This window comes from Rutilus rutilus, assembly GCF_951802725.1.
Source record: "Rutilus rutilus genome assembly, chromosome: 13".
NCBI classification, from domain to species: Eukaryota; Metazoa; Chordata; class Actinopteri; order Cypriniformes; family Leuciscidae; genus Rutilus; species Rutilus rutilus.
The window spans coordinates 33,387,285-33,413,039 of record NC_140218.1 but is presented as its reverse complement, the minus strand read 5'-3'; the positions used below and the strand labels follow the sequence as shown (position 1 = coordinate 33,413,039).

The 25,755-nt window shown below is 37.2% G+C and overlaps 1 protein-coding gene across 1 annotated transcript; it reads left to right on the top strand.

Annotated features, from left to right (window-relative positions):
- The first annotated feature begins 6,517 nt into the window (after positions 1-6,517).
- Positions 6,518-25,246, top strand: slc34a2b (solute carrier family 34 member 2b). The gene is made up of 13 exons (XM_084429009.1): positions 6,518-6,551; positions 7,497-7,545; positions 7,663-7,803; positions 7,905-8,033; positions 12,742-12,885; positions 13,640-13,751; positions 15,550-15,745; positions 17,263-17,358; positions 19,111-19,231; positions 21,130-21,297; positions 22,567-22,683; positions 23,036-23,160; positions 23,795-25,246. The coding sequence occupies exons 2-13, from the start codon at positions 7,500-7,502 to the stop codon at positions 24,332-24,334; spliced, it is 1,935 nt and encodes a 644-aa protein (XP_084285135.1). The 5' UTR covers positions 6,518-6,551; positions 7,497-7,499; the 3' UTR covers positions 24,335-25,246.
- Positions 25,247-25,755: the final 509 nt, after the last annotated feature.

Below are 25,755 nucleotides of genomic sequence, written 5' to 3'. Positions count from 1 at the left end.
AGTAAAAGTCGTAGACAGTTGTCAGGGTCAAACTTTCTTCACTGAAGCCCAATTAGTGAAAAGATTGTGCGGTTTCAAGAGCAAAACAAGAAGGATGGACGTGGATGCACCTCTATAATCTGCACCATGAGCTCTAAAATCCAAAATGGCTGATATATTATTAAAGGCGATGTACTTCTTAAAGTGACCACAAGGTGTAAGTATTGACAAAGTAAACCATAACTAAGGCCAAGATACCAATAGTGACCCCTGACTAACGGAGAGGAAAGAGTTTTGGATGAATGCCGAGTGCGGGAAGCGCGAGGACGTGATCGCTGTTTATATTGGACTTTGGACTTTGTTTTGTTGTTTTGTTCATTTATAAATAAATACCCACAGGCTCCGCAACCGCAAGCCGACCCTGTCCTCTTCCTTCCTGGAACTTGAATTTTATTACACTGGTGCCGAAACTCGGGAGGAAGATGGAAGCCGCCGCCAGCCAGCCGACTCCGTCTACATCAACGTCTCCACTTGCGGAGGTCATAACATCCCTCTCGGCCCTCCACCACGAACAGCATCAGGCCCTGGTGGGAATGAGCTGCGATTTTGACCATAACCCATGTACTTCTGTATAAACCACTTTCTTGCAACATGTCCCACAATGATTATGTATTAGGTCAATATGTGGTATTTACTGGCTTTTCGTATGCATTCGACCACTTGGACTTAGGGTTGCCAACCGTTCCGTATAATACGGAATCCTCCCATATTTAAGGCATCAATGAAGCGTCCCGTATGAAAGCCATACGGAACGCAGTTTGTCCCGTATTTTCAGGCATACGCTCTAAAAGGAGAATTAACCATTTCTTTGAGACAAATCTTTGTTTGATTTGCAAACATAGACGTTCGCGGAATGCTTTAAAGGGATGGTTCAGAGTAAAAGCAACCTAGGGTCCTTTGCACCATGACCTCGAGCCAAACATTATTCCCCATTATTATTTTTTCAGAAGTGTTGACAACTTAGTGTTAACTAATAATTGTTGCAAACTGGTACTACCAACAAAATATTAGTGCATTCCTGGAACTGGGCGTCGTTATACTACATCCTTATGCATCGCTTTCTGCCAATGAAATGAATATGTGTATCTTACAATGAGGGGAAAAATAATAATTAAAATGTTTTCAAATCAAATTTATAAAATGGAAATAATTCAGTTGATGGTCATGTTTATATTTAGAGCTGCCTGAAATGTGGCATGCAAAATGCCTCAATATACAGAAGAACTATCCGCTTATGCTGGGTACACACCAAAAGATAATCGGGCTGATTTTGGGCCGATTTCCCCCCTTCCGACAATCCTAGCTATCTTGATGGTTTCACAGATTATTTTATCAGATTTTCCCTTGGTGTGAGGTGTGTTAAGAGTGTCCGAACCTGCTCGGAAGAACGTCGGAGCCGCTCCGATCGCGAATCGCAAATATTAAACATGTTTAATATTTACGATCAGAAATCCTGATGTGTGGGGGGAACCCCGAGGACAAACGCGCGCTCGCTCTGGAGATTATCACGTGAAACAAAACAATATCCAATCAGAAAGCAAGATGATGGAAGACACGGTCATTCTCTCACACACACACACACACACTTGCAGGAAGCTTAATGTTAAGATTTAGTATTCATAAGTATAGATTTCGAGGAAACAAGCCTTTGTTTTTCATTTTAAGTGCAGAAATTTTACAATACCTAAACACAATTGGGTTTGAAAAATAAGAAAGCTGCAAAGTGCGTTTCAATCTGTAAACATTTTCAAATTTTTGTTTAACTTTTTAGTTTGTCACAGTTTATGTATATGTCTTTTTATGTTTGTTTATCGGCTTTACTCTTTGTACCCCCCTGACTGTAATTGTAATTCTTAAAAAAAAATATATATATATATATATATAAAAAAAAGAAGAAGAAGCTGAGTGTTAAGGGTTCAGTGAGGTTCTATAGAGGGATTAAATAACTTTTTCTAAAGAGACAATAAATCCAATAAAGAATAAATAAAGACAATAAAGAATGAATATATTTCTGTATAAAAGGTTATATACAATGGTAGGTACAATGGTTTTTTCACGTGAATTTTCTATGAAAATCATTCCAAACACTATCGCAATTTCTTCCTGCATGTTGTCCGTCATGCTTATTCTGAAGTCTCACGATATTTTGCGAGATTTCCTGTGTTCATAGTCGAGGTTGAAAATCTGTTTGTGTGTGGTGTGCTGTCTTTGTCACATCATGGCACACCACACACTATAGGAGCAAAACGCTTAAATCTAGGATTTTTTGTCCTCATGTTTGTGGTCTGTCACATTTTGAAAATCTTATAAGATGTCAAAAATCTTTTGATGTGTACCCAGCATTAGATTAGTGAGGTGTTTCCCAAACATTTAAAAATACATGAAGAAATACATTGAACGCTTAACCACACAAACTCAGTGAACCCGCATATAAGCTAATTACGCTGTTTACTGTGGATATGACAACAACAAACGGTGTGTATTGCATTTAATTTTTAGCTTGATGGAGTAGTATAATATGTGTAGTTTACTTTCATATGACATTTTTATTATGATATAATAAAGATACAATGCAGGCGAGATAGCGAGAGAGAGAGAGAGAGAGAGGGGAGAGAGAGAATGTGCGTGGATAAGAATAAATCTACAACTTTAAATAGTTCTATATTATATGTTTTTGTAATGGTTTTTTAACTATTCATAATTAATTCAACATGCAAAAATATCTTACATAATTGTTTAAATATCAGAAAAGATTAATATTATATTTATATTTGTTTTAGCTCAATACGGCTCTTGTTTAATTGACCTTTATGGAAATCCTTGCATGAGAAAAATAACACTGTATGTTCAGTTTTTGTTTTCCACCAGTCATCTTTCAAACATGTGAGTTTATATTTTCACAGTAATCATAATAACACAAGGCAGTGTGATGTTTATGTGATGTAAATGTCTCTGATTTCATGTTATTTCTGTTTCACTGAATTTCCAATAAAAGTTACAACTATTATAGAAGATGGAATCTCCCATTTTAAAGATTGACCCTAATAAGGTAATACATAGTCAGTAGTCAATTAACAGACACCTTTACCCCAAGTGATTTACAGTACACGTATTACAGGTACAAACTCCCTGGAATAAACTAAGGTTATGTGTTTTATTCAAGGTCACAATTATGAGTTTATAGACCAACCATTGGATGTTCAGCGTCTCAAAGCTGGACTCTTCTGATTGCCAGTCACACAGCACTACATCCATAGTCATATACTGTATGTCGACGCTAAAGAAATAAATGATTTAGACCCATCCGGAACACCAGAATGACTTTCATTTCCAAGAATTAGTGACAAAAGGACCTAGCAGTCGGCAATCGTGTGTTGAATTCTCCATTACACACAGTTATCTTTTTATGGCTGTGTGGGCAGAGATATTTTGTTTTAGTGTCAGTGGAAACATCAGCAAGGTCAGCAAGGTATTCTGTCTCTATTCTGTTATATTTGAGGTATTATTCATGTCCATATTGCAAATAGTGACTGGGTTAAGTATCAATATTTAATACTTACAGAGTAAGTTGTTTGTTCAGATCACTAACCCTGTTATAGTGATCCCTGTCTTCGCAAACAACACACAATATTTGTGTGAAATGAATATGTGTATATTACAATGAGGGAAAAAAATTATAATTAAAATGTTTTCAAATCAAATTTATAAAATGGAAATAATTCATGTTTATATTTAGAGCTGCCTGAAATGTGGCATGCAGAATGCCTCAATATACAGAAGAAATATCCACTTAGATTAATGAGGAGTTTCCCAAACATTTAAAAATACATGAAGTTATAATGCAAAAGCCTTGTTGAAGTGAGATCATGATTTATTATATCATCTACTCTCTTGGGGTTTAAGAGTTGAACGCTTATAACCACACAAACTCAGTGAACCCGCAGATAAGCTAATTACGCTGTTTACTGTGGATATGTTTAGGTGTGTATTGCATTTAATTTTTAGCTTGATGGAGTAGTATAATATGTGTAGTTTACATTTTTATATGACATTTTTATCTGATATCATAAAGATAAAATAGGCAATGCAGACGAGAGAGAGAGAGAGAGGGAGATTATTTCAACATGCAAAAATATCTTACATAATTGTTTAATATCAGAAAAAAATAATATTATATTTATATTTGTTTTAGCTCAATACGGCTTGTTTAATTGACCTTCATGGAATGTTGAATGAGAAAATTAATACTGTTGCACCAGTCATGTTTCAAACATGTGAGTTTATATTTTCACAGTTATTTTCACTGAATTTCCAATAAAAGTTACAACTATTTCATAATGTCTCTCATGAGTTTTTTTTTTATCAAATGAAAACCTAATTTTTTTTATTGTATAATATAAAAGTATAATGTGGAATTCTGTTTTCTGCATTGAGGTGTCATTAACATTTTCTAAATAAAACTGAAGATAATAGTATTTTCATGGTGGACACAAATTTAGGCTAAGTTACTTTTTTATTTTGTTTGTATGTATTAGGTGTTTACTGTAAAAAGATTTTAAGTCTTACCATCTACATGTCTCTTGAAGTGACGTCATAATAGCAAATCAATTCAGCCTAATTCATGGAATTATTACAAAATAATTGCATTAATTATAATAATTCTATCCACAGATCTATTATTATCTGAATCACAACTTTTTGTGATATGGCAGATTGTCCAAAGTACTGTCGCGATACAGAAAAGTGTATGGTTTAGGTGTGGGTGAATGTACATAAATCAATCTCATCCTCACCTTTGACTGCACATTACTGCATATGCATGTAACATGATGGGAGGGAACTTCAGGTAAGTTATACTGCTAAAAATAGCTGTTAATCATTGAACATAATTTAAACATGCTAAGACCTTCTTTACATTCTAGACGTAAACATTTAAGAATGTGCGTCAATATAACGAATCCATGCATTACGTCTTAAAGTGACAGCAACCTTTTCTTTCCTATGTTAATAATGTTAATCAAACAACAACAACAACAACAACAAAACAGACAATCTCTCACTGCTCTTTACTAAATAACTAAATTCACTAAATAACTGTAGCTTTAGGTATCTATATTTACTTTATACAGTAATACAGTTTTCACAAGCACTGTTTGTATCATTTTACCTTTGTTGTCTTGTATTTATTTGTGCTATTGCTTATTATTTGTTTATTTGTTCTTATTTTATTATTGGATTTACTTGTCTTTAATATTTGAACCTTATGTTAGTTAGGTTGGTATTAGTTTTTGCTGTGATCGTAAATTGGAATCGAGAAGAATTGCCTAAAATGTTGGTATCTTAAGGTTATAGGCTTTCAAAAACAATGAAAGCAATAACTTTATTAATGTATTTAGACGGGGCCAGTGAATGTCAGGGCAACTATCAGATGTAAAAAAAAAAAAAAAATAGTTTTGAGCCCCGAGTTAATAGTTTTGTTTTTTAGCTAGTTAACAGTAATACTTGTAATGATATGACATTTTTCTGTTAGTCAAACAGTAGCCTACATGTGTACCAATTTGAACTGTACTGCAGAAAGACTGGTATCATTATATAATTTATAAAAATGTTGTATTGACTTGGTACCAATTTAAGTATCGGTAGGCTACTTTTCACTTACTAAATATGACCCTGCCTGGATCACAAAACCAGTCACAAGTAGCAAAGATATATTTGTGGCAATAGCCAGAAATAAATTGTATGGGTTAGGATATTAAGAAGATCATGTTCCATGATGATATTTTGTACATTTCCTACCGTAAATATATAAAACATTTATTTTTGTAACTGTATGCAGCACAATCGCGAACATAAATGGACAGCTTTAAAGCCGATTTTCTCAATGTTTCGTTTGTTTTTTTACAGCCTCAGATTCCAGATTTTCAAATAGTTGTATCTCGGCCAAATATTGTCCCATCCTAACAAACCATACATCAATGGAAAGCTTATTTATTCAGCTTTCAGTCGATGTATAAATCTCAATAAAAAATAAAAAATAATAATTACCCATGTGACTGGTTTTGTGGTCCAGGGTCACAAATATAGTAATGTAGAGCTACCGATTTAAAGAGGCAGTCGTCTCTTCGTATTCTCACTGAGGGCTAACCGTTTCTAGAATAGAATAGAATAGAATAGAATAGAATAGAATAGAATAGAATAGAATAGAATAGAATAGAATAGAATAGATATTTTACAAAGTTTTACTGATGCAGAGAGAAAATACAGGATTTTACATTGTGTTTTATTTCAAGGTTGTATCGCTGATACATGGCCTATATTTGCCTGCATGCACTGAGTGCGGTGAAGTGAGGTGAGGTGAAGTGAAGTGAAGTGAAGGACCACCCGCTCTGGACTTTAGAGCAGTGACGCGCGGGCTCTCCTGCTGCAGGTGTAGGCTATATAAGACACCTGTGCGCCTCCTCTATAGGTAGATCCTGGACTTACATCCACCACACACTCACAGGACACACAAGGTAGGAACATCGGTCTAAAATCATTTTGCTAAGTGCTTCGCAAAGCATGCTTGGTGTTTTCTTTTTTTTCTGGGTGTATCAGAGCAAGCATGTGCTCACAGCAGAGAAGTTTTTAATCATGAGTGTCGGGGAGTGGATAAACTGTTGCTTAATGGTGTGGTGGAAATGACAGAATATTGACGTATGAATGGTCTGCTGACAGACTGATCATTTCTCAGTATATATAAGTAAACACAATGAATCTGTGTGCATTTGTGAGATATTAACACGTCCACCACAATCCCAGCAGCAGGTGAGCCGACAATCATGAAGACTAAATCACTGCTGTTTAACTGAGAAAGAAAGAAAGAAAGAAAGAAAGAAAGAAAGAAAGAAAGAAAGAAAGAAAGAAAGAAAGAAAGAAAGAAAGACTTGTTTACTTTTTTACATATATACTTTAAGTTGTTTATTGTTTGTAATTACTACTTTCTAAATAGAAAATAACTTTTTTACACTTAATTTTCTTGTTTATTGTTTTCATCACTGCTTTAAAAAAAGACTTAATTTTGTACTTTATATTTACAAATTTACTTGAAGATGTCTATTGTTTGTAATCACTAATTTTCTAAATAGAAAATATTTTGTATTATTATTTTATTGTTTTGTTTTTTTCTTGTTTATTGTTTTCATCACTGCTTTATAAATCAGAAAGAAAGACTTTTTTACTTTTACTTAGAAAGAAAGGACTTTAACTTAAAACGAAATGATGAAAGAAAGAAAGAAAGAAAGAAAGAAAGAAAGAAAGAAAGAAAGAAAGAAAGAAAGAGAGAGAGAAAGAAAGAAAGAAAAAACTTTACTTAGAAAAAAGAAAGAAAGAAAGAAAGAAAGAAAGAAAGAAAGAAAGAAAGAAAGAAAGAATGTTTGACCTAGCTGATAATGTGTGTTGTATGTGTGTTGTAACCGAAGGCAATGGCCCCGACAGCTGAGGCTCATCTCGCCACGCCGCCGGAACTCGGTACGTGTCCCGTATAAATCCACTTCCACTTCCACACCGGGGCGCACTTCCTTCCCCCCCTTTTCCCTTTCCCTGCTTTCTTCCTCTCATGCGGTCGGCATGTCTTTACTCTCACAGACGCAGACCGCCCGGTCAAAGATGCAAGTGCAACCGAACCCGAACCTCGGTCTTACAAGGCGGCAGAAGAGTCCGAGTCCGAGTCGGAGGAGGACCCGTGGGATCTCCCCGAGCTCCGGGACACCGGGGAGAAGTGGTCCGGTAAGAGCAGAGCAGAGCAGCGCACGAGCAGCCGGACTGAACTGAACCCTGCGCGCGCCTCACACTCTTTGTGTGTGTGTCTGTGTGTTCTTCTCCCGCAGATCTCGACACGAAGGGGAAAGTTCTGCGCGTTCTCAAGACCATCGTGAAGTTCGTTCTCCTGGTCGGTTTGCTCTACGTGTTCGTCTGCTCTCTGGACATCCTCAGCTCCGCTTTCCAGCTGGTAGGAGGTAACTATAAACTTTCTTTAACTTCTTTGAATTTTACAACTTTTGTTTTTCTTAATAAGTTTGAGCGAGAGAGAAACTGTGCTGTACTAAACTGTCATATAAAGTGAACAGGTCTTTTGGCAGAGTGAGAGACTTTTGAAACGTGCCATATACAATAACTGAGAAGGTGCTGAAACATATGGCATTCTTCTGACCAAACCTGTGTGTGTGTATGTGTATAAATAACAATGAAGAAATAAATATTTATCTGTTACTGGAATATATATTTTCCAGGAATAGATAAATGTTTATTTATTTTCTGCAACATAGGAATACATTTAGCTCATTCTCCCTAATTTGTTATGCCATTTGATTCTGAAACGCATTACATGTAAACACTGTCTGCATTGTGCGCTGGCATTTAATGTCCCCCTGTGGTCAGTTTCATCCATTAAAACTCATCTTTGATCCCCCAAATTGACACATTTAAACGTTTTTTCCTTAAAAAAAAAAAACCTTCATGGCTTAAAATAGCCTGAATGTAACTCGACACCCTTGCCTTATTTAGGATACGCGGTTCTATAAATATGTAAATTAGCCCCGCCTCCGCTCACTCACTCTTTCCAGCTCAGAGATCCACTGGATGACAAATCACACATTGGCCTGATTGGTTACAAGGTAGTTTGTGACAGTCAGAAACACCAGCGATCTTTGGTTCACGTGATAGACTGGAGTAATGATCCTGAAAATTCAGCTTTGCATCACAGAAATAAATGATAATTTAAAGTATAATAAATTGAAAACCAATTATTTTTAAATTGTAATAATATATCACAATATTAAATTTTGTTCTGTATTTTTGATCAAATAAATGCAGGCTTGATGAGCAAGAAACTTCTTTCAAAAACATTAAACATAGTAATGTTTCCAAACTTTTGGCCTGTACTGTATACAGTACCCCTGTACCCCCAAAACTGCACAACTGTAGAGTAAAACATTAATTAAAAAAATTTGATAATAAAAAATGCGTCTTAAAACTAACATGATTGTTACAAAATCACACTGTCTGGGGCCTCTGGAGAACTCAGAACAACTGCTAACATTAAGTTTAAATAACTGCCATGAAATTGTAGTATCTTACTCCTATGCAATTAGATAAACTGTTCGTTCACTACATCACTTTACCTCTGTCTTTATCCCCTTTTATCCTCTTCTCTTCTTTTTGGCACTGTATCTATCGCAGACTATAATGCTCATTTATAATGTGTCATGTAAATTCGGCCATCCGTCACAATCAGGAAACTTTCACCGTGTCTAGAACTGGCGTGAGCTGCAGCACCCCCTGTTTTCACAAAATGTAATATTGTGTGTGTGTCGAAAGAATTTGTCCGCAGCTGCAAAAAAAAAAAAAAACCCAGTCAAAAACCCCACTGTCATTGTTTTGTAAGGAACAGGCAAATATGTAAAATATAGCAGGAGACATTTTAATTGTTTACTAATAAAACAGTTATTTTTTATGTCAGTGTCGGCTAGACAGATGAAGTTGACGACTCACGATCTTCGCAGCGCCAGAGAGAAATGCACATTTCATACGAATTACATAAGCAGCGCAGTCTGTTTTCTTTCGTTTTGAATTGTTTTGCTTAAAAGTAGACATTTCAAGCTATCTATAGCCCCTTTCACACAGCGCATTGAACCCGGGAAATTGCCGGCAAATTGCCGGAACGCCTTCTGTGTGAACGCAAACACGACCCGGGTTTAAAGCCGGGATCGATGCCGGGTTGGGGACCTAGTAACATTGCCGTGTTCAGTCCCGGGACGCGCGCTGTGTGAACAAAAGCCGTAATAATGCCGTGTCGTAGTGATGACGCTGAAGCCGGGATCGTTCGCCAGCTGTGAAACGGTACGAAATGCGCAATTTTATGATCGAATCAGAGAAATAAATGCACAAGCGTGGTTTCTCGAGAGAGAAATCGCAGCTCATAAGCAAACTGAAGACGCTGCTGAGACATTACAAGTCACATCGATGTCACGTGTCTTTCCGGGACATACACGGGTTGTGTGTGAACGCGCTCTCTGATTCCGGCAAATCACTGGCAGTGTGAATGAACCAAAATCAAATGAACCCGGGTCAAATCCCGGGTCACTTTATCCGTGTATTTTCCGGAATCTCTGTGTGAAAGGGGCTTATATGTCTTCGGTCTGTGAGGTAATAGGCTACCTTATAGGCCTACGCCGAGTTTCGGTTCATTTATGAGACGAGCTCCAGGTTCGCCAGCGTCCTGATTATCTATTTTCTAATAGCCTATATTTACTTCTTATTTATTAAATCCAGACAATTGGTTGATGAAACATCGATTAAAATTAAGATACAATTAATACAAAACGAAATTAAATTTAAAGACAGGCTTTGTGCTTTCAGTTTGAGGTCTCTGTGAAAGTTTTAAAACATTCTTTTAGTGCCGCTTTAGAGCGCTCACGTCCGTAGCGGAGAACTGTCTGTAACATTTTTTGTGAAATAAAAAAAAAAAAAAAAGTGTGTGCGAATTAGGCTATATATGTTTTTTTCTTCCTCGTGGCGCATTTTTTGACTGATATGCGACTCCGGAGCGACTTATAAAATAGCCTACGGTAAATTATTTATTCTTTTTGTGCAAATGTCCCATAAAGTCCCATCCTTTAAGGATTAATTTATGTCCCATTGACCGGTCCATTGCATTACGAATAAAAAAACTCATTCTATAAAACATTTAAAAGCTGCTTTTTAAAGAAGTTCTTCAATGAAAACAATGGTTTTCTTATATAAATAGTCTTGTAACAATTCTTAATTTTGTTGTTGTTGAGCATTTTAATTCAGATTAGAGTATTTTAAAATGTGAATCATTTATTCATCTAAATACTTTTAGGATAGTCTGTGGCCATTTCCATAGAAGTTTACTGACTTTTTTCACTTTAATACTTTTTTACTTCTATGCTGTGTAACTCTTCCGTGTTGTCCTTTTTTTTTTTTTCTCTCGGTACAACTATTTTTGTCTTATTTATTAACTTAAGAACTCTTCTATGCTTTACTAAACTATAAAAGTATTCTATACTCTATTCAACCATTGAAACACAAGCAACTGTACTAAAGGATATTAACAGTGTTGGCTATAATGCATTGATAAGTAATTACTGTGATTTAATTACTATCCCTTTACTCTTAATTTTTCTTTTTACTTATTTTATTCATCAGAATTACTTATGATGTAATTGCATTAAATACTGTTTAGACTATAGAACAATTCTATAAAACAAGTGGGTTTAACATCAAAATGTAACATCTAATGTTAAAATGTATGTTTTTAATGTCCCTTAAGTTACAGTAAATACTTTGGTCAGTTCAAGAATCATTTATGCAATTTTATATCATTTATTTTGAAAGAATTAAGAGCAGTTGCACGTCTATCCTTGTATTGTTCAGCTGCTCGAGGTTGATATGGGATTTAGAAAGTAATAAGTAATGCATTATTTTTTAGAGAGAGTAATTAGTACAGTAATCTAATCACTCTGTTGATGTAATTAGTAACTACTTGGGTAACACTTTAGAAAACTGTTCCTTCATTAATGAATAACTACTCAGGAACAAATGAGTAACGCACTAGTAACATAACTACTATTAACTAACAAGAAACTCTGATTAATGAATTAGCAAGTAATAGTGCAAAGTTGAATGTGTTTGTTCAATATTAGCTAATGAGTAACTACTATTTTTCACACTGAAGACTAAGAACTATACAGGTTCATAATTAATAATGCATGTATAATATATAATATAAGGTAATGGTAACCCATTAGTAATGACTCAAGTGTTACGACATCCTTCTAAAGGAACTACAAGTTATTTGGATCAGTATTCTAAAGTGAAAAGCTTGATAACTGCCTAATATTGACTGAAGTCATTGTAAGCTTTGAGGTTTTTGTAAGGTTTTAGATAGTATTGACTCAAGTGTTACGACATCTTTCTACTACTAGTTATTTGGATCGGTAAAGTGAAGATCATGGGAACACACTAGTAATGACTAAAGTGTTTCCAAATCCATCGGAAGGAATTACTATTCAAAATCTTACTTCGGTCAATATTAGGTAGTTATCATGTTTTTCACTTTAGAATACTGATCCAAATATGTAGTAAAGTAGTGCTTATGATATAGTAACACTTGAGTCATTACTAGTGGGTTACCGTTACCTTTTATTATAAATTATGCATTATTCATGTTAATTATGAACCTGTACATAGTAGTTTTCTGGGAGGTGTGAAAAAAAAAAGTGTAGTTCCTGATTAGCTACTAGTGACCTACCACATTCAACTGAGCATGATTACTTACTAATTTGTTAATCAGAGTTTCTTGTTAGTTAATAGTAGGTACTTGAATATTAATAGTGTGTTACTCATGTGTTCCTGTGTAGTTAGTCATTAATGAAGGAACAGTGTTACCACTACTTGTAAATACTTTTTGAGCACTTACCCAACACTGGATATTAATCATATTTTACTCTGTTGAAACTATATTTGTCAAACGGGGGGGGGGGGGTGTTAAAGTGTTTGATCTTTTGTAGGTTGAAGGTGAAAATGCACTTCAAACAAATGGCACTTTATCAAAGCGCACATCGGTTTAACATGGTTAATGTGTAAGAGGCATGTTATCTGTGAACAGAAATAGATGTGTTGTGGTTCTGTCACTGTGTGCAGGGAAGGCAGCGGGCGATATCTTCCAGGACAATGCGGTCCTGTCTAACCCGGTGGCTGGGCTGGTGATCGGAGTTCTGGTCACTGTTCTGGTTCAAAGCTCAAGCACATCGTCCTCCATTGTGGTCAGCATGGTGTCATCTGGATGTGAGTGTGTGTGTGTGTGTGTGTGTGTGTGTGTGTGTGTGTTTATGACTCGTGCTTATACAGATATCTGATACATGATAAGCACCTCCATGTTAAAACAGTAGCACAAATTGTTTCAAAGTAAAAAGAAATCGATATCCAGTCTGTAAAGTGTGCAGCCGTTACCTTAACGCACTTCCACCTGAAATGACTCTTGAAAATGACATTCATTTGTTCATTGTAATGCATTCATATTGATTCTGTCGCATTAAGTGTTTAATCTCAATTGCTAGTTGAATTGTCTTAGCGTATGTCGTACACTATCATTGGGATATTTTAGGAAATTCAAACTTTTATTCAACAACAATGCATTACATTTATCAAAAGTTTATAATGTATCCATATTATAATGTATCCATAATTATATTACAAAGATTTTTATTTCAAATTAATGCTATTCTTTTGAACTATTCTATGCTTTTCAACACTGATGATAATAAATGTTTCCTGATCATGAAATCAGCATATTAGAATGATTTCTGGAGGATCATGTGACACTGAAGACTGGAGTAATGATGCTGAATTCAGCTTTGATCACAGGAATAAATGACATTTTAAAAATAATACAATAGAAAAGTCATTTTTATTGTAGCAATATTCGTTTTTTATGTATTATTGATAGATGCCGTCTTGGTGAGCATAAGAGACTTATTTCAAAAACATTTTTCAACTTCTGAATGGTAGTGTAAATATAATTTTTCTCTGTAAATTTCAGTGTTGGAGGTGAAGTCAGCCGTGCCAATCATCATGGGTGCCAATATCGGCACTTCTGTGACAAACACCATCGTGGCCGTGATGCAAGCAGGAGACCGCAATGAGTTTCGCAGGTATTCCCAACTGTGGATATAGCTTTTTTTTGTTCGTGTTAAACAGTGTTCCCACAGTCATGGACAACATAAAAGTTCATCAAGTTTTAAAACTCTGATGTCCAGGCCTGGAAAAGTCACGTAAATTTCTGTAGTGCTTTGCTCTAAAGTATTTGATCACCTATATATTGCTGTTTGTGAGTTTTTGTCATTTTTAAAAGGGTCATGACATGAGAAATCAAATTTGCCTTGGTCTTTTTATATATAACAGGTCTTTGTACCAATAAAACATCCTGCATCCTGTTTCAGAGCTTAAAATTAAGCTCCAATAACGCCTCGTTTTGATATTGCGGGATCTGTGACGTCACACAGGAAAATACATTTGTATATGAAACTTCATCTCATCATCTCTGAACAATGCCTGAACTTCGTAGTTTGAGCACTTCTTGCGTTGTTTTTGCCTCTTCACGATGACTCTCTTAATTTAGTTCTAAATTGCTTTGGACAAAAGCGTCTGCTAAATGACTAAATGTAAATCTTTAGTTCAATGTATTAAACTTCATCTCCTAGGCCCCGCCCACTGGCGTTCAGTCTCTTAACGGCTGACATGTTCCTACACCGGATGCGAGCGTCACGTTGCGTCAAAAGCAAATAGAACCCATTATAATGACTGACGCTGTCTACACTGGATACAGTATACAGACGTGTGTTCAGTTTACTCCACGCTTGAGTCTGCCGACAACAGGACAGATGGAAGAGTGAAAGATTGTTGATTTTGAATCGTTCAGTTTAAACAGCTAATTTGCTGATTTCTGTACAGACTTCAGAAGGATTCCAGCGTCAGAAACAAGTGGATGGTTTAATTTAATGACGTCCCGGATCTCATCGGAGGATTATATGTTTGTTCGGAGCATTTTGTTTTGTAATCGAGGCACAGTGTAATTCGCAGAGAAACTTGTTGCCAGCTGTTTTGAATCTGACAGCAGCTGCATCACAAAACGCAAGTAAACGATTTCATAATGCCTTGTCTGTAAACGACGGTTTTATATGGATAAGGTTTTTAAAACACTCACTCGTGTGCAATAGCGAGTGGGCACTGATACTGTTTCTTAGGCAATGACGTTAGCCAATCATAACCATGGCCGTTTGCTGACAAGCCTTAAAGGAGCAACACCTTAAAAACTGATCATTTCAGACAGAGGATCAGAGTGAGGGTTAAAGATAGTTTTTGCACATATGTATTTTGCAGCCCGTTCTCATCCTTGGGCGTCATATACTGATGCTTTTGACATCTCGTCTACATCCAACGCACATGGCACCCTTTAGCGTCAATATGAGACGCAGATAGATATGGGCCAGAAGGCGCCTCCTAGCGGTCTAACCCTAACCCTACCCCAGACCTACCCATAACCGAACAAAGCTATCTGCGTCTCATATTGACGCTAAAGGGTGCCATGTGCGTTGGATGTAGACGAAATGTCAAAAGCGTCAGTATATGACACCCTAGGATGAGAATGCGTTGGTATTTTGTGCAAAAAAATGATTAACATTTATAAGTGAACCTCAAGGAACATATTAAAATAATAAAACAAATCAATTTCATGACCCCTTTAAACATGCCTCCAAATTAGTGTAATAACATCTGTTGAGGGTCATTGGATTAATGTGTATGCTAATACACTATTTTTGTCTTAAGATAAAGCGGTGCAAAAGTAGAAGTGACATGGCTCTTTTTCAGCCACTTTGAAAGTTACTTGCTGAAGGAAATGGAGTTGCACATCCGAGAAATGGGATTTGACATTCATTCTGTGTGGTTCAGGGCGTTTGCTGGTGCTACGGTCCATGACTTCTTTAACTGGCTGTCTGTCCTGGTGCTGTTGCCTCTGGAGTGGGCCTCAGGATTCCTCTTCAAGCTCACCGAACTTGTGATTGACTCCTTTAACATTCAGAGCGGTGCAGACGCTCCGGAACTGTTAAAGGTCATCACTGAACCCCTCACCAAGAACATCATTGAGGTGAGGTCAACATCAGTGCTTACGAAGTGGACCTGTTGGTTCATCTAGTAGCTGTTACTTCATCTGTATCGGGCAGCTGATCATATAAGCCTCTTTTGCTGCCACTTCTTTGCATAAACTCTTTCGTCACATCTAGTTTTGTCATTGTTATTGTCCCATTATTTAACGGCAAACAAGTTACTTGGTTCATATGGTGACTTCAAGTCATATCAGAAAGATTGTATTTATGATTTATGGCACATGAAGGCCACCACAATGTAATTGTTACAAGTGGGGAAACTAAAGATTGAGCCTAGAGTTTCAAAGTTGGGGATGTGTCAGTGAGAAAACAACACGAGCGCAATGGAAACAGCTTCTTTATTGACGGTATATTTGTTAAAGTGTTTAAAATGACTGTTTTTATTTTATTTTATATATGCTAAGTTGCATGTCCAAAATATGATAGTATTGTACATTAGCGATAGAAGAGCCCCTTCATAAATTCAATAATAACTTGAAGCAAAAACACATCTGATACACATTTAATCTTTTTTTAGTAGTTAAAAAAACCTTGCTGTGTTTAGTAGAAAGGGTACATCACCATCTTAAGGCCCCGACATACTACAAGCAGAATCGAAGAAAGAACTGATGTGACGTCATTTCGAGAGAGAAAAAATCAGGCCAAAACAAAGTTTGCTTGATGTTCGTTTCAGCTTGCCAAAGCCAACTTTCTGGAAAAGTTCGCTTTGGCTGGTAAATGCTTTCGAACTACCATTGGTCCGTGGTGATGTTGTAAGAGGTGGGTGTGGCTCTGAGGCTCCGCCTTCTTTGACGTGAAATTAATTAATTTGTCTGTTGCATCTGTCGAGGTCAAACGTCTACAAGTTATAACATTAACACTGGAGAGTCGCTTTTATAGTAGAAACTGAAGTTGTTATTCTACTTGAAAGACACTTACACTGTTTTTTATGTTTAATACTGTAAAGCTGCTTGATTTTAAGGAATCTATTGTATAAAGTTCTATTTGAATAAACGTGACATGACAGGATAGTGCCGAATTGCAGAGCTTTTGCAAACGTATCCACGTCGCTATGATCAGATGCTTTCTTATCTGCTGTTTTCTCACTGCTGTCATTTTTGTTATTTAGAGGAAAGCACATAGCATATATTTACAAATTCATCTAACCGTCGCTCTCAGCTGTGTGGACGGCATCAGATGTTCGCTAACAGTATATCGCTGCTCACGTATTCGAACATCTTTTTACCCCTTAGTGAAGAACGAAAAAGATATCAGAACTGACTGTATATCAGGGCCTTTACTTGAACGCATAATTACGACTTCCCAACTTGTAAATACAAACTTCCCAAGAGGACACACCAATATTTATGTTGCAATACATCGGGTGGTTCAGAATCTGACGCCTCATTTTTTTTACCCCAAAAGTGTATTTAGACAATTGAATATAATGATCTCTATGAACTTGCTTTGCTCTCTACTGTATCTTTATTGGGAACCTTTTTTCCCCTTGTTCTTCCAGCTGGACACCTCTGTGATCCGTGACATCGCCACTGGAGACCCTGCGGCCCGGAACAAAAGTTTGGTCAAGATCTGGTGTAAAACGCAAAAAATCACGGTGAGGGAACTGAAAATGGGTTGAGTCCAGCGCTCCCACTATTTATCGTCAGTCACCAGAGTAGGCTGTTAAAACATGAGGAAATAGGATTTATCATACTGATGGGAATTCAAAAGTGAAACAATGGGTCTATTTTTGTATATACAAATACAGATATGCAAGACTTTTATCTAAATTCATGATACATTTTGTTAGGAGATAAGGTTAGGAGATTTGTTAGAGCTGTTGCTCTGTTTCGAAACTTCGCACACAACGACGTCATTCAAAAAGTTGTCCTAATGCACAGAACACAGAGACTAACACTGCATCCAAAATCAAATACTTACCTACTGTAAAAGAAAAACAGTTAGCCAAAAGAAGCATGTCCAAATACAAAGTATTCGAAAAGTCCCTGGATGACCAACTACTTTACTATCCCATGAGGCCACGGGGGAGGATTTATGAATGGAAGTGAAGCGACGCACCAGACATCATAGATCACGTGACAGTAACTTCCTGAGGGATGTAGTACTGTACATCTGAATTTCATTCATACTATCCATATTCATTCTATATAGAGCATACTTTGTTAATGGTCGCAAATAAAAAATTTAAATGTAGTACCTACTCAGACAGTATGCAGTGTAATAGTGTTAGCATGTTGCTAAGCTAACAATGTGATACTCTAATGGAGTGGTGCAGGTATGACGTTAGAAATAAATGTTGTGATGTTATTTCCATCAAAACTGAGGTTCATCAGTTTTTGGTCTTTGCGTTACGTCGTGCAGGTATGACACACTTTATAGGCCAAACCGTGGAAACGAGTTAGCATTTTAACACTTCCGGTTCCATCGTCCCCAAGTCAATGGGTTTTTTGAATGGGGTTTTGGTTGAATGGCTGAAATAAGGTCTGTGGGGAACACAGGCTCAAGACACTTTCACGTTTTATTCTACGACGTAAAATACATCAGTATTACCCCACTCGTGATGTGTTTGAAGCTGTTACGTGTCTTGAAAAATGCGGTTGCTAACAAGTGGCTAATGGGACTAACAGGCTGTCGAGGAGATTAAACGTCATCACGCTGAACATGTAAACTCAGTCCGCTTTTACAGCCTCGTTATGCTTATAATTGTGCTCTTATAAACTATTCTAACTCAAATGGTCTGGGAAAATGTTTTTAGATAAGAATTGAAAGAGTTGTCGGAAGCTTAGTTATGGTGATATTGAATTTGTGGGACCGTGGTGTAGTTTGTTTATGGCCTACCTTTAGCTTTTTACTTCAGGCGACTGCATTTGAAGCTGCACAGCTTCAAAATTCATAGAAGTTGTGTTCATCTGTGATTATTATCTTGATGGACAAAACATGTGTCAAACGTTTGTTGACTACAGAGCTTGTTTTTTGCGATAATCCAAAAGCCTATGGAAAAATCCTATTGAGTTTGTCGAGGGAACCAGATGCGATGCGAACTGCCGATTGACCTACAAAGTGGCATCATACTTGCACCACTCTATATGCATAAACATACACACCACACACATATTGTGTAAAATTGACCATTTTTAGTTTTTGAACTATTTTCATTGACACGTTTTAGTAATAAGTATAGGCCAATCAACTACTTGGCATATATTAGTATATGTATTGGTATATATTTCCACACCGTAATACGTTCTGTATGTATTTGTTAGATAGCCAGCCAGGACAAAAGCTTTAAATATTCTCTCTCGTATGTGAGGTTTCATTCTGAGGATGTACTCTTCGTCCATTTCAGAACCTTGTGAATATATCAGTCCCTGGATTTGCAAACTGCACCCCTGATGCTCTCTGCTGGACTGAGGACGGCCAGGTCTGGACTCAAGAGAACCAAACAGAAACGCTCAACTTAGAAAAATGTGAGTGTCTCTGCTCTGTTTGTTGTGGATCTTGTAGCAACCATCACAGGACCTTCCTGGATCAACAGCTAAAGCCTAAAATCAGTCCATTTCCCGTTCTCTTCCTTGCTTAGTTCACTTATTTTAGCTTGAAGCCATTGACTCACTCTCACAGTCATGAATACAATGGCTTCTGTTAAATGCCGAGGGAGATCTTAGCTTCACCTTTCCCCTTATCCCATCCATCTACTCTACCTTTTCAATGGGGCTATTCTTCATGACAGCCGAGGCCAGCGTACCTGAACAAAGGACTTTTCCTCTGGGTATAAATTTGGGTGATTTAAATCAATGCTAGCAGTTAGATACCATGTTGAAATTCCAGCCTTGACTTGGTTGAGTGGACTCGAGTATTTAATCATTGAGTCCTTCAACTGTGAAAGAGTATGCTTGGCTCTTTAAGGAGCACCTTAGTCTAGCACTTCCCGGACTGAGAATTTTTAAAACATTTTCAGTAAACTATATCTGGGGATTTCAATGACACCCAAATTTGTTAATGCCCTTGCAAGGAACCACCTTCTTAAAACACCAAGGCAGCTATAAATGGTATATTTCTTTGGTTGTTTTCAATACATTTTTACACCATTTTTCTCTGAACCTTTGTAACAGTCACCCTTGCAGCCTCTTGGCTGATTTAAAAAATGATTGAACTATCAAATAAAGAAACCAACTACTAGTAGTACCATCATTTCTTTAGCATAATTTGTACTTAATATCTTAAAATAGCCCTCCGTATCTTTTAAGATTGTGCACTTTTATGCTTATAACTTTTGAACTGTAAGGGCAAGAAACTTCCCTTCTGGTTCCTTGGCTCAAGACGATTCAATTGCATTCACCATGACCATTTTTCAGCCATTTAGAATTTTTCTGAACTTGTCCTTGACAGTTCTTCTGATTTGCAAAAAAAAAAGTTATGAAAAAAGCGTTTTGATAAACCTAACCACTCTCAAGTAACGTGCAATTGGATGCTATATCCAATAGCTGTCTACAACATTTAGACTATATCTTCGCAATGATTTAGCGTATTGAGACAAGTCTTGAAACGTCATCACAAGCATGACCTGAGGCTACATTCAGGGTTTCGGCACTGCGCCACCTACTGGTCAAGAAATATGAAAATGGCTATTTTTGCTTCTAACATCTGAACTGCTTGCTCAAATCATAAAACTGGTCTCTTTTAATTCAGTGCAGCTTGTCGAATCGAATGATACCCAATTATCCCATATCCGCCAGTTTGAAATGTATCTAATTTCTGAAATTGATCTTTAAACTGATCTTGATAGATTCCTTGTCACTGTCATACTGACACCACAATGACACCAATTATGCCAAATTCACTTGAACTTGCTGTCTGCTCACTTTTTTTTTTTACTATTAGACATTAGTCTGATTTTCACCAAAATTGGCACAGATCATCTTCAGACCATTCTGACAAAAAGTTCTTAAAAGCTTTTCGTTTGACCAAACCGTTCTTGAATAACACTTCAACAAATTTGATGGCCTGGTGCCAAGCTGATTCTGAGGCTGTAACTCTGCAACACTTTGGCATATTGACACCGAACTTTGTATGTGTCCTTGTGTCCTCACACTGACCACACAACATCAATTTGGTAACCATGCCACCTATTGGTCAAAAGTGCTAAGTAATTGAATCATATTACAAGTGATTATATTTGTAAAAATATTTTAGTTAATCAATGTTGCATGACAAACCAACTAACCCAACCTAGGGTGGTTTGCTGGTTTTCTAGCCGATAAATGCCCCCAAATCCTCTAAAACTAATGCAAACCAACATGACTTCCCAACCCGTTTCATGAATGTTGCTTTATATTTTCGTAATCTCTGACATCTCTCTCTTCAGGTACTCACATGTTTGTGTTCGCTAATCTTCCTGACCTGGCAGTGGGGTTGATTTTGTTGGCTCTGTCATTGATGGCTCTCTGTACCTGCCTCATTCTGATCGTCAAGCTGCTGAACTCCATGTTGAAGGGTCAGGTGGCGGTCGTCATCAAAAAGGTGCTCAACACAGGTGAGTCAACATGAGAGATTAATCTTCTGCTGATAAGCTCTGCTGTTAATCGCTAATATTAACCTGTGATATGCGCTCTTGTGACTTTTACAGAGTTGAAGACAAAGACACATGTGGCAAATATTTGACCCTGTAATAAAAACATGCATTTGGTAATTCTTCCCAGAATTCCGTCTCAGCACATTCCTGTAGGTGTAGTGCGTAGTAAGTGTGTGAGCATGTATCCTGTCATATGATAGTCAGCACAGGTGATTCAGTCCTGCTGCCTGATGAGCTGAACAGGAACATTATATGAGCCTGAGTGTGTCTGAGTGCCACAGGTGTGTGTATGTGCAGGTGCTGTTGCTATCAGAGGACACTCGGGTACATCAATCTACTGTACTTACAGTTTAACCAATGCAACCGTCACAGCCCAACAACTAACAATTGATGAACCCGACTAATTAATCTAGCCTTTTTAGCTTGACTATTTTAGCGGATGAGTTAAGAGTCATTGACTGAGTTTGGAAAAGCATGTTTCTGCTACATGGGATAAAGAGTAGGAATAGTATGCCAGTCTGAATTCTGCCATTGTCATTATATGATCCTCGCTCATCAATCCTACCCATTTGGCCCATAAGAGGTAGCCATTTATAATGCCAATGAACAAAATCACTTTTATGAAGGTTTGCTTTCTAAAGGCCCTTTTACACCAAGGACTTTAGCTATGAATGTTCTAATTATATGAATTTTTTGTAATTTTTATAATTCTAAGAGAATAGTGAAGTCCACACCACCACCATAAGTCATTACACAGAGGAACGACATCACTGGAATCACTTTTCTTTTTTAGCTCATGATTGATAAAACCATTGACAGCCAATCAGAATCCACTTCTTCAGAATCCAGACTTTAAAAAGCTCGAGCGTCTAAAGCAGCTGATGACAACTGCATTTAAATCTGCGTTAAATAAAATAAAAGGAATAAAAATGGCCAAGAAAACATGTACACCAATTAAAACTCTATTATACATAAAATCATTGTAATAAAAAGTGCGGTAAAACATGTCACAAAATTACAAATTAATCCAACATTAATATTTTTATGGTTAAGTGCCAAGTAGTTCAGTCAGTCCATGGAAACAATTTGTGGTCCAAAGGTGGTTGGATTTGTAACAAATTCACTAACTTCAACCTTTTAGTTTCAAGTTTAGTAGTTGATACTTTTTTATTTTTTTCATACTAAACATATTGTTCATGACCTTTCTAATACGGCTTTAACTGTTGCCAGATTTCCCCTTCCCCTTCGCCTGGCTCACGGGATATCTTGCCATCCTTGTTGGAGCGGGAATGACCTTCATTGTTCAGAGCAGCTCGGTCTTCACCTCAGCCATCACTCCACTAGTCGGTCAGTAGAGAAACCCTTTAACTGCAATACAAGTACATCTACAGGTCTTCATGCTGGTCATATTGATCGGGCTGGTCACAATTGCATTTGACCCTACATAGAAAATAAGACCTAGCATTTCAGATCAAGTGCAGCCTTGGTAATCATTAAGTTGATTACATTTAAGATGACTTGGTCTGTGACGTATTTGATTGTTGATGATTTCTATTTATAAAAACAGTACAAGATCATAATAAATGATTTGTGAATAACCAATCATTCTTCCCACCACTGCTGTATATTGTGACAGTTAACATGATAAGTGGGTAAAAATTATTTACTTAAGCCTTGGCGCCTTTTTCTTCCTATTCAGGTATTGGTGTCATTAGCATCGAGAGGGCTTATCCACTCACGCTGGGCTCCAACATTGGCACAACAACCACTGCTATTCTAGCTGCTTTAGCCAGTCCTGGAGAGACACTGGCTAACTCACTACAGGTTTGTTACTGCCCTGCTGGGAGAATAAGAGAGGTGAACGGCACACAAAAATGACAGTTCAGAACGTACCTCGGTATTGAATTCACAGTTTGGTATCTTTTCAGTAGAGCAGTGGGAAAAAACCAAGCTTAATAAACAGTTTGCTGAGCAAACTGTGTCTATCTTTAAATAAAATACTGTCAATAATGCTTCAATCGATAACAACAAACCGTTTATGGTGCTTTGTAATTTGGGGAAGAGATTTGCGAAAATTGCAGACGAGAATTTCTGACTCCGTGTGCAAGGACCTTACATGCATGTCCGTGCCAGTTTTTCACCAAATTTCGTGACCTTACGAGGTGCTGTTGTCACCATAAGCCTAATCCCAACACTAACCTGAATCCTACCGTCACTACAGCACATGCTATACTGTACGTATACGGTCACACAGTTTGATGGATCACTAAATTCTGCGAAACGTAGACTCGCTTGCTGTCAGGCTAATCCTTTATCCGAAATGGAAATACTTGTTTTACATTTACAGGCAAGTATATAATGTTCGTTACAAATACATGCACCGTTTCACCCCTATTAAAAAGTTCTAGTTTAAGTTGCTGTTTTGATTTGTGACTATATCATTTGTATTTTCTTCCAGATTTCGCTCTGTCACTTCTTTTTCAACATCTGTGGTATCCTACTGTGGTATCCCATCCCCTTCACGCGCATCCCTATCCGAATGGCCAAAGCTCTGGGCGACCGCACGGCCAAGTACCGCTGGTTCGCGGCGTTGTATCTCGTCCTGTGCTTCCTCCTTTTCCCGCTGTCAGTCCTAGGCCTCTCCATTGCGGGGTGGCAGGTCTTGGTGGGGGTCGGAGTGCCTGTTGTGGTCTTTGCGATCGCTGTGGTCATAGTGAACATCATGCAGAATCGCTGCCCGCGTTTCCTGCCCTCATTCCTCCGCAGCTGGGACTTCTTGCCCAAACCGTTGCATTCCCTCAAACCCTGGGACAGAGTGGTTACCGCCGGCATGACTTTCTGCAGGACTCGCTGCTGCTGCTGCTGCAAGTGTTGCAAAGAAAAAGAGAAGGATGAAGAGACGGATGACATTAAAACCAAGGGTAGAAGTTTGGAGATGTATGACAATCCAACGCTCACTATAGAGGATGAGGCCAAAATAAATGCAACGCATTTATAATGCTTAACGGACCCTTTTTTATGTAAAGCATTGTTTATAATTGAACCTGTTCTGATAATCACAGGGTGAAGCAACATGAGTAATGCAAGATTTCAGAACTACAGTAGTCAACATTTGAAGTGGATCAAAACCTTTCATCACTGTAGTAATACAGCACTGGATACAATATAAGTAAAAGCTGCTATTTTTAGTTATAATGATGCGGTCACCTCATGTTAAAATGTAGATGACTCTACTTAATTCTACTTGAAGCTTTTCATGTCTACGGACTCTATTTATTCTGAAATGGTTTGTTTTTATGGCAGTGATCACAATACCAAATTAGACTAATTTAACACTATATGCAAAATGTTTAAAGAACATGTGAAACTAATGTCCCACCACAATTTCCTGTTTTAACAGGAAGTACTATATCAGCACAGGAAAGAATACTGCACTTGCCAAGCAATTAGCGAGGTCTTTCAGAACAATGCATCAGGTACACCGGCTATAAAATGACACCATGGTGCAGAAGTTGCTACCTAACTGTTGATGCTACTGTTGTGGTGTTTCTTTGTAACTGACGTACCAGAGCTTTCATGAAATGAGTTTGTATAAATCTTCAGTATTTAAAAAATATATACTAATATGGAGGTAAGCATGCCCACGAAAAAAAAAAGCAGACTCTTGACCGTAATTTTGCACATTATGTAGAACTATGTAAAGATGCGTTTGTTTGTTTTTAGGTCTTTGTAAATATAATTTTTTTTTTTTTTTTATGTCTGATTTGTACTGTTGCATTTTGTAATTTCATTAAGATTTTTAGACTTAAAATATTTCTTTACTCCTATGTAAGATATTGTCTTTAAATTAGTATTAAAAACAACATGAGAACACTGGATCTGATTTTTATAACCTGATGTTTTCTTTAAGACCTACTTAGACTAAACTTGTTAATTTTTAACTCCTTATCTCTTTATAGCTTTATAGTCAAAGATGCTCCAGTTTAAATTTGTTTTGTTCGAATTCTTAATCGCAATACTTATCAGAATGTGTGGGCAGTTCTGTTATCATGTGTAGGGTAAGTATTGAGACAACAGCCAGAAACTCTTTGTACTGTGCACGAAGTTCTACGACTACTTCATGGATGAAACTGAGAAAATACAGATGAAAGTACAATTCTGCTTGGGGATAAGGCCAAAACAAAGTATGTTTTACTGAGCCTTTGAAGTCACCTGTAGGAGAAATCCAGGCCCATGGTTTGCAATTCGTCCCCTCAGTTTATAAACCGTAAAATCTCACAGATTCTTAAATTGTTCCCTCGTTTTAACAGATTGTGCCCATGGATTATTTAAACTGCACCTAAAAGTTCCCACTCTGTGCTCTCCGATTTGTAAACCATACCTATAGTTTGTACCTACAAATTCATAAACCGTTAACTT

Coding starts and splice junctions, on each gene's coding strand:
- slc34a2b (XM_084429009.1), top strand. CDS start 7,500: ATGGCCCCGACAGCTGAGGCTCATCTCGCCACGCCGCCGGAACTCG. Junction 8,034..12,741: donor CGCTTTCCAGCTGGTAGGAG/GTAACTATAAAC, acceptor CACTGTGTGCAG/GGAAGGCAGCGGGCGATATC. Junction 13,752..15,549: donor GACCGCAATGAGTTTCGCAG/GTATTCCCAACT, acceptor TGTGTGGTTCAG/GGCGTTTGCTGGTGCTACGG.